Source organism: Lissotriton vulgaris, chromosome 1_1 (genome assembly GCF_964263255.1).
Source record: "Lissotriton vulgaris chromosome 1_1, aLisVul1.2, whole genome shotgun sequence".
Taxonomy (NCBI): Eukaryota; Metazoa; Chordata; class Amphibia; order Caudata; family Salamandridae; genus Lissotriton; species Lissotriton vulgaris.
The window spans coordinates 398,620,208-398,637,218 of NC_141685.1; the positions used below are offsets into that span (position 1 = coordinate 398,620,208).

Sequence of the window (17,011 nt, forward strand, 5' to 3'; positions counted from 1 at the left end):
ATGCCGACCAAATGTTTCGATCGAGATGTACCGTGAATAAATCTGCCAGTATATTAATACCAGAAGCAAACGGTTGTAGGACTACATGGCTTTCAAAAACAAACGTATGTTATGTATCTGGTTTGAGTACACTGCATGCATCTACATGAAGGAATTATTTCTCTTCGCTAACAGCGTCCTCCATGTGACCTTGAGATGGGTTGTGTATTGTGTTATGCTGTATTTTTGTATTGTTTCTCGCATTAATTGCTGGGAGGATGTGACTCATTTTTTTATTGCTCCAGAAATTGTGGAAAGGACAGAACCTACCGTACTCCTCCTATACGTCAGCACTGGTGGCGGAAACCATTCCCTCAGACCCACAGACCTAAACCTAGACCGTGGCAACTGGAATTATGCGGCAGGGGGGACCAAATGCCGCACATTTTCTGATAGGTTCACTTCTTTATTTTGTAATTTTTATATATCGTAAAGCTGTCTGGGCAAACGTTTAACCTCATTAGTACGTGATGGATTATGTGGCACATGCCGCAGCTCCATCATTATGCGGAAAATGCTGCGGTCTCAGAATCGCATAATTCCAGTTGCCCTGACCTAGAGCCACAATTGCATGCTGAACCCGGCCGCATGAACTTGCTGGAAATGAACTGAAAACCGCATCGTTCTCATAGAAAGTATTCTAGTTTCTGAACAATGTATTGTCTATCACTAGGATTGTATTATAGAAAATATTTTATATTTTGATGTATGTGCTGTTTTTCTGACCATAAAACAATCACAAGTTACCTCTTGGGTCCTGTACAAGCTCAAGACAACAAACAGTTAAATGTAGAAATGTGGTTTTGTTGCTCTCACGGTGTGTAATTTACATCAATATGTTCACTTTAAAATACAACTGTATGTCTTGAATCGCACATATCAAAGTGCCAGGGTTCCTCAAAGAGCACTTGACTTTTTACCTTTATGGAAGCCAATGCCTGGCAGTGGGATCTGCGGGGCGGCTGAATCGCACTCTGTTAATTTGTGGCAGTGCTTAATTTGTAAAACAAAAAGTACCGGGGCACTCATCAGGAGGCTATCGTAGCTCACACTAGCCATTGCCTCTGCAAGTGCTGCCAACAACAGACCAACACTGGTGGAGAGGTGTGGTGCAGCGGCCAGGGCGGCTGACTTCATAGCACAGGTTTCACGGTTTGAACCCTGGCTCCAGCAGAAGCTCAGCTCAGCACCATGTGACTCTGGGCAATAGCTCACTTAACTTACACGATGGGCCCCAGCGCCTTGAGACCCTTAAGGGTGAGTAGTTCATGCTTTACAAATATGGATTTACATTTACTAACAATCACACCCCTACAAGTTTGACAATTCAGACTCTTTCACGCCCCAAAGCTACCAGAATAGCTGCTACGCAAGGTATTAGTAATTTGTAATCTCTTTTGAATTAATAAACAACTGTTGTTGGCTCATCACTAAATTACACAACCGGCGCCACCATGTGGCAGACAGTCATAAGTGAAACCACCAGCACAAATTAAGCACTGCTTTGTGGTCTTAACAACACTCCTTCATTAGTGGCACATCTCAACATGACCTCTAAACATGTAGTGGAACCGACATGGCTGGATCTGGCAGATACTTTGGTCAGCTCTACATTCAGGGCCTGATAAGGGTTGACCCTGTCATATGCCACAATTATTGCATATTCAAAGTTTTCTAGGGAATAACATGCATAGTTTAGAGCTTAGTGCACCAGTATCCTCGTGCCCTAAAAAATATCCAACTTTTCTCCTTGTTCAGCTCTGGCAGGTATGACCTGCTGAAATTTAACAAATGGTGCGAACTTTATCACACCTGATAAATAGCACGCATAAATAGCACGCATCATAATTGTGATCCGAGCACAAGCACCTCGCAGTGTAACATGCCCCTTGTAATTAGGCCTTTGTGTTCTTGGCTAATTGTGATCCCCATTCCTCACCTTTAGCAGCAGACCTAGGGCCGGATCCTGAATTTGTTAGAGTAGAGGTCTTATTTATCGCACCAATAAAATCAGAATCCCTGGGGTTTGAAATGTATCAGGTGCAATAAATAACATCTACTCTGTGCTTTGAGGGAATAACAAGCGGATTTTGATACTTACTGGACTAAAAACGTTATGTCGCCGTAAAATCTTACTGTTTTCCGCATTTGAATTTGTGAATTGAAAAAACACGCTATATAATATTTTGCAAGATATGAGACTGCATGCATTTGTGCTTGCTGAGGACAATATTTCAATGTAATATCAGTGAAATTAATATTAAAAACCGATCCGCCATACAATATGGACGGGCGTGGTGGTGATTTCGTATGCATTATGGCCCCTGCTGTGGGAAATCCAGTAAATGTTGTTCCCTCTAACCTGGAGGCACACTGGCACCAATAGACTGATGTTCAACTAGTCAAGGCAAGCCCCCACCCAATACTTCTCAATGGTCATGCCTAGACCAGTTATGTGGCATGAACTCAAATGGTCTTGGAGGAGAGAAGAACAGCAGTAAATGTTGTTCCCTCTAACCTTGAGGCACACTGGCACCAGTAAACCAACGTTACCCTATATGAACAGGTAAAAGACGACGTGCAAGATCAATGTTAAACTACGCATAAACATCGTCTTGCCTTTTGTCATACTTACGTAATCCTGCATACCTCACACTTTGCCTTTCTGGAATTACTGCAAAGAAATTGATTTTATACACACACTTGGTCAGACGCTCATGTCGCACTCTCTAGGTCCGGCAATGTGCAAAACCAATTTATTCTACATCCACATTCAAATGAAACCAAAAATGTTGTATATTGTGAAATCTTACAATAAATTGGGATTTACTATTACAAACATTACACACATTACATTGCATCCCCGGACAACGGTTTAGGAGTTATGTAGATTTTAGTACTTGCTCCGTGTGCTCAGGGCTGTTTGATTTTATTTTTAATCCAACAATGATGAGCAGTTTATGTAAATTTCGTATTTACTTACTTATATACTATTGCATGACCTCCTCTGACATGTCTGTAAAAGTACCTTTTGTCTGGAATTTTTGTCTTGAATTTTGACCCTTTCTCCTGAATTTTTACACTCACCGTCCTGAATTTGCACCCATGCCAGTTGGTCACCCTACCATAGGGTGGTGCATCAGTGCCTCTCGAGGGGTTCACATTGGACAAGCACCAGGCTCCTTTGTTATTACATTTTGAATTATTGGGCACGCATACAAAAATATGCATCAAATGACTTTCAAACACAAAGCGTACCTTGAACTTTGGTAACTGCACTTCTTAGCAGACCACTCGACACGCACGTGATGCTGCCCAAACAAAAAAAGGTTCATAACCATGAGAAAAAGCAAATGCAAACAAAGCCACCAGCCACCCTGCACTGACCTCTCACAGGATGATGGGTGGTCCCTGGGGGGGCAGCCCGCGTGCATGACGAGGCTCTGCCTGCAGACAGGCACCGGCATATCTATCATGTCCATCCCCACCATCGACTTCTTGTCAGGGATCAGGTGACAGAGGTCGTATCCTTCACTCACTGAAAGAAAGAGCAGAGGGCCAGCACAAGGCCCGGAATGCCGTCAGAGCTGAAGGATCTAAAAACTCATGCAATCAAATATTTGCCGCACACCTAGGGCCACAGAATAGAAAAGAGAAACATGTCTGCTTTTTCAAATGGTTAATGATATTGTTTCGTAGTATAAACATGTGTCTATATATCGCTTTCAGAAACGTAAAAGGCCTTTAATAGGTGCCTTTCGAGGGACTGCGTGCCGATAACTTGAGCTGGACATGTGACTACTGAACTGCGATTAGCAAACATAGCAAAGCTTGATCAATCTGTTGATTTCTTTACAAATGTACCTATATTTGGCACTTTTAATAACATTATAATGTGTTTTACATAGCGCTTCATTAGGCATTTATGCAGTGTCTAAGCGCTGTTAATAGCAGTGGTACTTTTTTGTACTGTAAATAATATTTTAAACTATTTCCCAATAATAAGACTCAGTTCATCGACCTCAAGAGGGTGAAAGGCTGAGCCACTCATGCAAGGCTTTTACATCATGACCTCCAGACCATTTTGTGTATCTCAACAGCGATCGTCTAAGTGAGTCATTCTGCAGGTAATTGTAATTACTAGTTTTCAAAGACCTTGACAATGCATTTGCAAATTAAAAATAACATTTCAAAAACAGATTTCCCAAAGACAAACTAAAAATGTTAAAATGGTTCTTGAAGGCAAACACCCCTTGGCCATAGGTAAGTTTCTTAATAATCAATGATGCAAACTAAATCATGTGAACATCAACATTAAACACGCACTGGCAAGGCAAGGCAATAGGTCTCGATTTTGCAAAAAGCAAAATGCTTTTGCCTGGTGGTGTGTACTATTGGTTACAAAAAAAAAAGAAGGCACAGAAAAGCGACTGCTACTTGAGATCACTTCACTCTGCTGGTGCGCACCTACGTGATGACATATGCACCCATGCCAGTTGGTCACCCTGCGTATGTGTAACAGTGTATGTAACCCCTTCCATGTTTCTGTCAGCCAATGGCTGTCGCGAGCACTACCTCCGTAGTGTTGCGCATGTCCGTTGACCGACGCAGCCCCACCCACTGCACTAAACCGCCGTATTGTGGCAGAATTGCCGCCGCGGTTAAGCGGGTAAGCGTCAGCAGGATAATGAGGATGTCATTTGTTTAGCTTTTTTATTTACAAACTTGTCTAGAATTGTGTAAATTAGATCTGTGAGCCACTGCGTACAGTTCCAGTCTCAATTCAAGTACAAACTTCTCACTTGCAAAGAAGAGACAGTCCTGTGGTTGATAGACAAAACCTTTAAGAATATATAAAATAGTAATCCACTCCATTATTACTCGTATTACTCGTTTACGTACGCTTACATTACTTTGTATATTGTTGCCAAAACACCCACAATGGCAATAAAATAAGAATATGAAAAACTCACATAATATACGCATGTTCAATAAGAAAGGAAAAAACAAAAAACAAAAGGCAAGAGCTGATAACCATACATCCATATGGATGTTTTATATGTTAATGTGTATGTGTGAGAGCTGACAGGGGAGAACTCTTTTTAGCACAACTACCCTCACTCACCCATTGGGTTCCCTCCTCACACCCACCTGGACTGCAAGGTCCATGGTGTGGGCTACAACTCCCCTGCAGGGAGGACCTGAGGTGTTTTAAGGATGAGCGATGTTATAAACTTGGTCAATAGGATTGGGGGAGTATGAACTTCGGATTTTCAACAATCCCGCTATTGTATCTTGTGAAAATACATTCTATTCTATTAGAAGCAGGGCACGAGAAGCTTGAGGGGCAGTTTATTAGGAGTACTTAAAACAATATATTTCCAACTAACAAAAATGTTTTGTTTTGAGACCTTCAAAACATAGAGACCAGAGAGTGTGGGTTTGTATTTTTGTCTGTGTGAAAATCCTACATGAAATCCAACAGACATCTCATCATATGCGACTGAAACTACTTGTACCCACCTACTTACTACAGAATACATTTTTTAATAGGGTGTAACATCCCAAACACAACCTAAAGCTACGCCCTGCTTTTCACAGCCAGGTTGAGTATTTGAATAGATGTGAAAAAGGTGAAAAATGCTCCCTCCCCAGAAGCAAACAGTAGGCTGACCTGAATGGGCACAGATGACTCCTTTGAACCTTATATAAAATATGCAGTGTTGTGGCTGTGGGCCACCCTTTGATATTAGTGTCAAAACCTGCTTGACAAGTATGCTTGTAAGGGATAGAACAGGATTCCAAATCTTTCTTGTGTATCCACTGTCTGGTTGCTGAAGGACCCTGCTTTGTCCTACCAGCCTTCTGTCTCTTGGTTTGTTGTGGGTATAGTATCTGCAATATACTGGATTTTAGTATTAGATTGGGAAGGACGCTAGGATGAACATAGAAAACTACCCCCACACACACACGCACAGCATACAGAGGCTAGGTTTACGGCGTCTGAAGACGCGCCATCTTGAAAAAGGCCAAAATGGAGAAGGTTGACTCCGGGAATGTTTACCCCATTGTTAGGGCGAGTCGAGGAGTCATTCCCATCCATTCCAGGCATAAATTCGGCACCTCCAAGCACTAACTTCAGCATACTACTGGACATTAGGAAGAACAGAAGGGGATTGAATCTGCTGTATTGGACCTGAGAGATGCCCTGAGGGAATGGACCTGCTACCTTTTGTACACAAGACAAAGAAGTGGACTCCAATGGTCATAAGGCTAACCTCTTGTTTAAGCTACAAGGATACAACAAGCTACAAAACCTTTTTCTGCAACTGACCAGCTGACTGGATGGAGACTAGGTCCTGCTCTTGGCCTTTGCCTAACACCATCTTAGCCTCTAGTGCCTACCCTGAGGACCTGGAAGTCTTTAGAATTGTACTCCTGTAGTGGACTGGGACAATAAGGACTGAGTCAGAAGGTAACATCTTTGACTAGGACGAACCTGGTTGGTGTCTCAGTCTCAAATTGTGCCTAGGTCCTGGGCACCTTGAGCATTGACTACCATTGGAACCTTGTGCTTCTTGGTGCTATTCCTACTTACCATTTAACCCCCCTATTGCATTTTTATCATTTTGGTGCAATTTTGTTAACTACATTTTCTAATTTAGCTTGGGATTTTTATTGTTTTGCATTTCAACTTTATTACTGTTTTGGTAGTGCATAAATACTTTACACATTGCCCTAAGTTAGGCCTGTCTGCTTTGTGCCATTGCTATGAAGGGGGTTGACCCCAGGTTAATTTAATGGCTCTCAGGGTTGTAATTATTGCTTGAGGTGGGTAGTCACTGAAAAAACATAATACGTTTTCTCTCAATTTACACTGAACAAATGCCAGATTTTCTGATAAACTGTCATGTCTGGTACCGGCTCCTGCCAAATGTCTTGATAGCTAGTTAAACTCCTGCAGAACTGAAGCTCTAAATGCTACAGAGCAGCAGTGATAGATACTCTCATTATATTGCATCCATCTTACACCTAATACTGTGAAGGAAACCCTTAACTCTTTGGCAAGAATTGATGGAGCAAGATGATTCACCAGTTCTCTTCCACTGTAGCTCATTTCAGGGGCATATTGGGCAGATTTCAACAACCTCTTTTTATACTTTTATTGCTTAACGAGTGCTCTTGGGCCTCAAGGAAGTCGCGCACTCTTCCTGTACAGGTAAGTTTCAAGCATTTTATACAGAGAGAAAGAAAGTGTTGACCTTGGTACATCACAAAAACATATTATTCGTCCTCCCTTTATGAAGGCAGACTAATAACTCCTTCGGGATGCATTTTTCAGCATTACCCCTCAACGTGTTCATTGCATGTCAATTGGGAATTTTAAGATATCCCTAATTTTCCCTGGAAATGAAAATATATTTGCAAACTGTTGTTACTTTGGTACCTTTATGCTACCTTTATGCTCATCAATTATCCCTAAATCGTCAATCACAGACACCCACATTTTACTAATTTTTACTGCCACATGCTTCTTATTTGTTGCTCAACAAAAATTCTCTTAGGAACCCCCAGATCTAAAACTAACACCATAATAGTAATTAGATTTTTGTAAGTAAACTATTTCACAAAAACCTCAAATACCAGCATGTATCACCCCCAGGATGTTACCATTGTCTTCAATCCACGTCCTCCTGACACCTGTTGCGCCTGAAAGAAGTAAAGAACACTTCCAAAGCCCTATTTTTCATGGACCCCTACTATGCTGACACAGAAGACAAAAACTAAAGAAAACATCCCAAAGCTTTAGTTTTACTCTGGTCTACTTATGGTTTCCAAAAAATACAATCAGCATATTCATGTGTCTTCAATTGGAGGAACCTGCATCATGTCAGCGTAAGTCTGCCATTAGCAAATAAAGTATGTGTTTCTCTAAGATGTTGCTATTAATATGATGATCAATATTGTTTGAATAATAATAGTGATTTTTATTTGTATATTCCACGTTTAAGACGTGAGTGATATTGTTTCTCTTTATGCACTTAGTCCAGGGTGGTGACATCCTCAGGGGAAAAAACAGACCTTTACAGAGAGCATTTCTCTTGTAAAAAGTGCTTCTTGAATAATAGGTGCTGAACAAAGAAGTGTTGTATGGAGTTGATTGTAATGGAACATTTAGCTTAAATTAAGTGTCTTAAATTATGCAAAATATTAACATGAGAATGCTTAAGGAATAAAATGTAGGAAAACGTACCTTTTCTTAAATGATCAAATTAACGTGTAGCCTGATTTTGTTGGTAGTAAGCACTAATTTCTATCGTAATTACATTGTCAGGTCAGACTGCTCCTCATTTATTTCCTCTACCCTTTCTTTTCCTTTCATTTAACTTTTCCTTCTTAAATAAATAGATGCTTTCAACAGATGCTGAATTGTGCTGCATTAAATAAATAATTCACATTTTGACTTCATCAGACATGTCATTTTTGTAGAATGTGCTGACTTTAAAAACGTAATTCTTTACTTCCTAAGCTACTTGCTCTCATCGTATTTGGTTAGATTTTAGCTGCCACATAATAACAATGGCGCCTACATGAAAATGTGAATCTCATGACATATTTCAGTAAAGTTACAACTAAAATGTTTCTGCTTTAAAATAGTTTATTGTCACACACTAAAATTCTGAATAGCTAATAGTTTAGACTGCAGGGTTATTGTAGGAGTTCAGAGTGAAACTAATGCACATGAATGTTAGCACTTAAGTTGACAATTTGTAGATAGCACCCTACTGACAACATACATTTACTTTCTGAATGAAGAAAGAAGTAGGAGACCATCGAACAACCCTTTTTCAATTGCGTGAGATGACCTAATATCAGCGTGGATTGATACATGTGTTTTTGTGTTTACAATACACGTGTTCCTAGTTAGGCATTGGAACTTTTATATTAGAACACACTCCAAGAGCTTTATGCTGTCCAGGCTGGTCCAGGCTATTTGTGCTGATACCATCCTTTTTATTTACCTTCTGCCCATTTGCTGTGAGCTACTGATGACGGTGATTTCTGTCATCTACTATTTTGTATGTGTCTAATTTCTTTAAAGTTTATAGCAACTGCTGTGACTACTTTCCTAACAAAACTGAACAGTTGTTACTGAGACAGCTGGCTGATACTAATTGGAAGAGGAGACTCTGATTTGTTTCCAGAACTACTCATCAAGAGAATTTCAACTGCAATCTGATTCTATTTCAATGCTCCTTTAAATCTCTCTGTTTTCTGAAAGGACTCTTTAGGGATTCTGATAGGTTAGAATCTGCTGGAGTACAATAGAGAGTTAGATAATATTTCTTTTATGGAACACACTGTAATGTTCTAACCATGATTTTGTTCAAACGTCTGTCAATTGATTTATCTAATCTCTAATCTGAATAACTAGACCAAAAACAAAATACCAAACTCTTAATGACAAATAAAGATTTTCAAACTAAATGTAAACTCTCATTGTTGACTGAACATAAATAATAGTGTTTATTGAGATGTTGTTGATTTATGCTCCATTCCAAAACAGTGGCAAAGATCCATTCAGCCTTAAGAAGAACAAGGCGCGGAGTTGAAGACCACCTTTGTAAATCACAGATTAAACTGATTTAAATAAAAAGTATTTCCACACCAACAGAAACAATGTTGCGTTTTCAATATCGACTTACAAAAATATATTCAGTATAGCAACTGAGAACATGTCACCAAATAAAGTGAATGTAAAGAATCTAGATTTTTCTAATCTTAAATCCACATTTACTAATCTTGGCAATAATTTGCTAGTCAATTTCATGAATACAATTCTTTGGCAGGTAGATATTGTTGTATAACTCTATTGTATGTGGAGTCTGGATGAGAATTAAGGGAGCGACTGGGGTGAAAGTCTTACATGGTATAAAATGAAGAATAGATCTATCTCTTGGTGCTGAGCTATTACAACTAAGATTTAAAGGCCAGCAGCGTGGATGGTATTCAGAAGAGTCCATTGAGTTTATGCCGAGAGGAGTTAGATTTTCAAACAGAAAAGGTACATTTGGTACTAAAGTGGAAATGTAGTAGAATTCTGAAAGTGTTTCATAGTTTTGTCTCCAAGAATCGAAGTCCTTGAAACTTATTAATGACAAAAAAGCCAAATGCAGGGTTTGTAATTTTGTCGTGGCAGAACATAAAAGACCAGAGCATGGGTATTTTTTGGGTTGTGTTTTGAGGCTATTTAGGTGCTGTGTTTTTAATGTGTGAATATGCAGAGGATGATAGCTTCAAAGACATTTGCCCTACATTACTTCCTTTAACCAAATCAGTGAAGGTTACACCATGCCACTTGGCTGTCCTTTTATCTTATCAATATCACAGGTATACACAAGGCTTCTTGGCAATTTAGTGTTTATTTCATAGCGCCTTACTGCGTTACAGAAACCAGGATTTGATGGGACTAGAAACATATCATTGGGGCCGTATTAGTCAACATAGTGAACCACTATTTACATATTTACCTAACACTTTGATCAGTACATAATAGTTTGTTTGGTTGTTGATGCTGGGATTAGTATCTACATTTCTAGGCTCCCAGCTCAACTACTTATCTATTCCACTTTACCTCTGTTATCAGTTAATTGGCATTAACATTCTGCTGCTCACTACCTGCATCTGGTAGCATACCAAAGAGGTGAGAGCTCACAATGTGGAAATCTGATTGGAAAGTTTCACTTAGAACGTGTTTCTTGGAAACGATGTATTGTAACTTTCCTGATAACTTTCTTGATATTAAATCTAACTGCGGTGAGACTCGGAGGTGAGGATTGAGACCCCGGGTGCGTCCAGGCTTGCAGGCGTGCCCGCACTGTCCAGCGTACTGCTCCCAGCATTGGGGATTTGCCTGTCCTGCCCCTCCCACCCCGGAGGTCCGGACCATCGGGGCTGGGATCGGGTTGTCCCGGTGCGGAGAGGATGTGTGGGTGTCCACCGATGCCGCCAAGCCTATAGCAGACTTGAACACACGGCATGGAGGGTTCGCCTACCTGCCCTGCTTCTATTAGCCTCGCGCTCTGACCCAGAGCGGACTGTGCTGGGACTTTCCTGCTGCCTCCGGACTGGACTGGAGACGATGTGCGACCTGCGCTGCTGAGCTTGGATTCACAGCGGTAACTGCAGCTGCAACCCGCCCCTCTGGCGGTGAGAGGCGGATGCTGGAGCGCAGAGGTGGGTGAAGCCTGACACGACTACAGTGAGTACTGGGTAGTGTGTCTCGAGGGGAGGCTGTAGCGGGCCCTTGTCCCCCCTGATTTTGAGGAGACTGACGCCTGCACTCTGCACCCTACTATATTCCGGGATTTGCGCTCCTCCCCAACGGCTTCCAAGGTGCTCCTTCCCTAAAATCCTGTGCTGAAGATCCCTGCGTTGCTGTACTTGAGCTTGGTTATTGCCTCCCCTGATTACTTGGCGCTGCCTCACACCACTGTTGCTGTGGGATAGTGTGCGCACCTTGTGTTTTTTCAGTGAGGACGCGCTTACCAGATCAGTGTTGCAGCTAAGCATTGGAACTCACTCTCCCAGGCTCCCCTGCATCGTTCCAGCATCTCAGCACAGCTGACACCACTCTCCCATCACTGCAGTGCATAAAGCTGCCAGAGAATCACCTCTGTTCTGCCCGGACCAAGGGCGGCCCGCCCGTGCCCGTCCGTGTCTGGATGAGGCTGGGCTTGGCCCTCGGTGACTTAAGATCCGTGGTTGGGTGCACCACGCTAGCTGTTGGGTGCACCTGTTTACTTATCGAGCTGAACTGTGCTGAGTCTGTTGGTCTGGTAAGGAGTTGGGGTAACTGTGAGGTTTTACTTTAGTGCATTCCCCGACTTACAGGAACGGGGGACTTGTTAGTGAGGTGTCCCATGGTTTTCTGAACTGATATATATATATATATATAATTTGTTTGTCATTGACTGTAGCCTCTCGCTGTCTCTTCGTGACCTACAGCCATGGTTGGGCGTAAGGCAACTTTGTCTGCCTCCATGCCTGTCTTGAGAAAGAAGAAGCTGAGAGTTGCCTCATCGGTCTCTTTACTTTCCACCATGGATTCCTTCTTGCTTAGGGCTGCCTCTGTGCTGGACAAAGAGATCGAGGAGGTGAATAGGCACCTCTCGAGATCTCCTAGTGTATCCTCTAACTTGCCCTCCACGGACGCTCATGAGTTGCAAGTGACTCGGGAGGGCAGTACTAATGATCTTACTAGTCTAATCAACTGTTCTGAGCCCTGTTTGATCTTCAAGGGTGGTTTGGGGTCTCCTAGATCTTTATCCACAGTCTTCAATAGTAATACAAGGTCTTTGCCACTCTCGCCTGTTATTGTAATTCGTGACAAGGGTGATGATTTGATGGAGAGCCGGGAAATGGGTAGCTGTTTGAGTAATATTGTGCCAATACCTCCCCATCTCTCTTAAGTGTAGGGGTAGTTCCGGTTGCGAATGGGAATCCGCAACATGGTATAGGCACTAAAAGGAAATCCCACGCTATTGGGGACAAAGCGAAGAAAGCAAAATCTAATCTGGCTTCCAATACTATTCCACTGGAATCAGCCCCATTACCTATTCCCCCCATATTAGATTTTCTCTGGGGCATTAACATAATTCCAGCTAGTATTGTCCAAGCTCTTAGATCATAAACTGAGCCCTATCCTTGAGAGATTGACTACAATTGAGAATAGCTTAGTGTCACGTAACCCTCGGTTGGCAGCGCATTCATCAGGAGCCCCCAGTATAGTCCCTGAGCAGATGTCTGCACGGGTTCCTGAGTTACAGACTAACCAGCGGTATCCTTTAAATCATCCCTTAACCTCACCATCTTTGCAGCCCGCTGACCCAGGAATTGGGTATAAAACTCAACAAGTAGGCCCAAGAAGTAACACCCTCATACCCATGAATGGCTCAGATGTCAGGCATGGACCAGGGATGGAAGGATGGAGAAAGGTGAGGTGCAAACGAGTCTCCCAGTAATAGACCTACCTCCTGAATCCACTCCTTATGTAGTACTCCTTGGAAGTGTTCCATCTCTCCCCTGAGGGGCAATTGAGGATTTTGGGCAGCTGAAAAATAATATAACTCACTAGCTGACTCATAACACTACCCTGGGTGCTTGCATGGCTAAAAACATCGTTATGGCCTATAGGATTAGCTGGATTGGGAACTCCCGCAAATGGGGCACGGGTGACTGTGTAATTGTTAATTTTGATAACCCTCACATTGTGGGTAGGATATTGTCTAGGGATAGTTGGCACCCTAAACCAGGATCTGTTATTAGGTCACTCCCCTTGGGCTTTTTCTATAAATCTGTTTTAACAAAGGAAATGCATTCTAATGCTTATCTGGAAGCCCACCGAGGTGGGTGGGTTCCAAGAGCAACTCCACCCTCCATCCAAAACACGAGAGGGCGTAGAGCCAGAGTGTCGCTTAGAAAGGGGACTCCCAGCTCCTCATGGGCCGCTAGATTGGATAAACTGCACGGAACACAAAACAACTGCTTCAGAAATTTATTCTCGATCACCTGACGATTGGGGCCCAGGCACTACAAAATCAACGTCACTTCCCATCCGCGCAGCGGGCGGGCGCAGCGGGCGCGACGATGGCGCCCGTCTGTGCCCGTCCGAGCCAGTCCGGGCATAGGGCCAGAAACTCTGACCGGATCACTGAAATAATATCGAGGGACAAAATATCGACTTGCAAAAATATCGTGGACAAAATATCGACAGTCAAAATATCGAGTTTGTATCTACAAACAGGTAAGTACAAAAATATTGAGTACAAAATATCGTTTACAATAATATAGTTGTAAAAAATATCGACTTTATTAAAAACAGTGTTAAATTAAATTAATATTAAAATTTAATTACTAAAATATACTTAAAAACACTTACATTAACTTATAATAATTAAATAATAAATGAAAGTAATAAAAAAAATTTACAATATTATTTGTTACAACATATATATATAGTAACATACTATAATTAAATAAGATACTGAAAACTGACCCTGAACCCTAAAAATACCCCTTTACCCAAAAACTGAAAACTGACCCTGAACCCTAAAAATACCCCTTTACTCAAAAACTGAAAACTGACCCTGAACCCTAAAAATACCCCTTTACTCAAAAACTGAAAACTGACCCTGAACCCTAAAACTACCCCTTTACCCAAAAACTGACCCTGAACCCTAAAAATACCCCTTTACCCAAAAACTGAAAACTGACCCTGAACCCTAAAAATACCCCTTTACCCAAAAACTGAAAACTGACCCTGAACCCTAAAAATACCCCTTTACCCAAAAACTGAAAACTGACCCTGAACCCTAAAAATACTCCTTTACCCAAAAACTGAAAACTGACCCTGAACCCTAAAAATACCCCTTTACCCAAAAACTGAAAACTGACCCTGAACCCTAAAAATACTCCTTTACCCAAAATTAATTATTATTTAATTACCAATTAATTATTAATTAACAATAACAATAAAGTAAATATATTAGCACATTAGCTGTAATTAATTTAATTTTTAGTAATTAATATTATTTTTTCCCAAATAATTAATTAACAATAACTAAAAATTATTTATAAATAAATTACTCTAATTAATGTAATTAACTAATTAATATTATTTAATTACCAATTAATTACTAATTATAAATATGTACAAAATTATATTAATTAATTAACTAATTAATATTAATTAATTACCAATTAATTAATAATTAAAAAAATTACAAACATATATTTATTAATTAATTATTATTAAATTACTCCCCACCCTTATCCCCTATTAACCCAACATCCCGCTACTAAACATTAACTACAATTTATATTACTATTAATAAAAATTTGTTATTTTTTTAACCTTTTTTCTACATATTATTGAAATTTTTTACTTTGACTATTTATATATATTTTGTCGATATTTTTGTACTCGATATTTTTTTATCATTATTTTAATCGATATTTTGACCAACGATATTTTTGTGATCGATATTTTATTATTATCGATATTTTTAACTCGATATTTTGTCCATTCGATATTTTGGAGTCGATATTTTGTCTGTGCACCACTCTGACCGTCTCCCCTAAACGCCGTATGATATACTCCAGTGAAGAGCTTTTTCAATTAAGACATATGGAAGGCCCGTCTTGTTGTTTGTTAAACAGGTCGGAGAGCCCATTTAGGCAAAGTAATCGGTGTCCCAAATTTATCCAGGGGAATAAAACAGGGGAACAGGCCTTGAGCCAACTTAGCATGGCACTTCTTAATTGTAGGTCGTTACCAAAACACTCTCTAGAGATTAACTTAATGATCCAGGACTGCAATCTGGACATATTGTTTTCAACAGAGACATGGTTGTCTCCTAATTCGGAATCTGATATTGTTAGTGTTCTTCCTAAGGGATTCCTTACTCAATGTCAACATAGGCCGCATGGGAAGGGGGGCGGGCTAGCCATAGTGTATAGAGACAGGTTTGCCTGCAGGATAGGAGATAGCTGCATCTCTGACTCGGAAAGCATTCACTTTATCATGCAAATCACTCCAAACAAATCTCTATCGGGCCTTCTTATCTATCGCCCTCCGGGCTGCCCAGGACAATTTGCGGGATCCCTCTTAGATACTACTCTTTCCGTAGTCGCTACAACATCTAACTTTATCCTACTAGGAGACCTAAATTTTCATTTTGATGACCCGTGCAATAAGGTGGCAGCGGATCTCAGGCTCGACCTAAAATCTTTCGAGCTGGATCTTAAAAATAAAGACGCCACTCATTCCAAGGGGCATCTTTTGGATCCAATATTTTCTAATATTGCACATCTAGACTCAAGCCCCCCACTCCCTCTCCTCTGGTCTGAACACTTTCTAGTCCCGTTTGCTTGGAAAACTTGTACTGACTCACCACGAATCCCGGTACCACGCACTCTAGAGAGAGCTTGGTCTAAGCTATCCTTTGAGAGCTGGATCCTTAGACTGGAACAAACAACTCCCCTGTCGGATCCAGACCCCGTAGAGGCAGACAAAAACTTTCTAAATTGGCTTAATAGCTCCCTTGATGTTGTACTACCTAGGAAAAATATCAAAAAGAAGAGTAGTGTCTCTAAGTCACCTTGGTATACGACAGAACTTAGAGATCTTAGAAAAACCTGCAAAAAGTTAGAACGCACGTGGAGGAAAGATTGGGCCTCCCATAATAAAGCTGCCTATAGATCGGCTATTAGGATTTATAAATCATCCCTGAAAAGAGCCCAAGCGGCCTTTTTTGAGGAGAAAATTAAAACATCCTCCAACTTGACCAGCGAAACTTTTCAGATAGTGAAAGAGCTCCTCAAGGTACCTAACCCCCCCGAGTGTGCAGGAGGTTTCAGGAGCGAGATGCAACCAATTAGCGGTTTTCTTTGATACTAAAATTCAAAATATATTAAAAACTCTACCACACAGTGATCAAGCTCCTGATTCTGATGATTATTATGCCCCTACATCTGGCCCCTGTCTCGACTCCTTTGCTTGAATATCTAGGGAAGATTTCTGTAAAGTTCTGACCTCCATGAAAAGTGGATCCCCTTCTGACCCTGCGCCTATGCACATCCTTAAGCGTATCTCAGACACCATTTCCCCCCTAGCAACGGATTTATTAAATGCCTCTTTTACCCAGGGTATTGTTCCTCCCAGCTGGAAGCAGGCCATGGTAAAAGCCCTCTTGAAAAAACCGGAGCTGGATCCATCTGAGCTGGCCAATTTCCGTCCAATATCGCTGTTACCTGGTCTTAGCAAGATTGCGGAGAAAATAGTCAACCAGCAGCTTTCTTCCTTTTTGGAAAGTAACAAGCTACTACGCAACTCCCAAACGGGCTTCCGCCCAGGCCAGGGCACTGACTCCTCCCTGATAGCGGTAGCTGAAGAGGCAAGGTGCATCTT

At 41.2% G+C, this 17,011-nt stretch overlaps 1 protein-coding gene across 1 annotated transcript in view; it reads right to left on the reverse strand.

The window, feature by feature from the left end:
- GLIS1 (GLIS family zinc finger 1) overlaps window positions 1-17,011 on the reverse strand; it is a 1,492,284-nt gene that overhangs the window by 1,076,675 nt on the left and 398,598 nt on the right. The window contains exon 2 of the mRNA XM_086936198.1: window positions 3,427-3,577. Within this exon, the coding sequence (XP_086792324.1) occupies window positions 3,427-3,577 (151 nt within the window). The remainder of the gene's footprint in view (window positions 1-3,426; window positions 3,578-17,011) is intronic.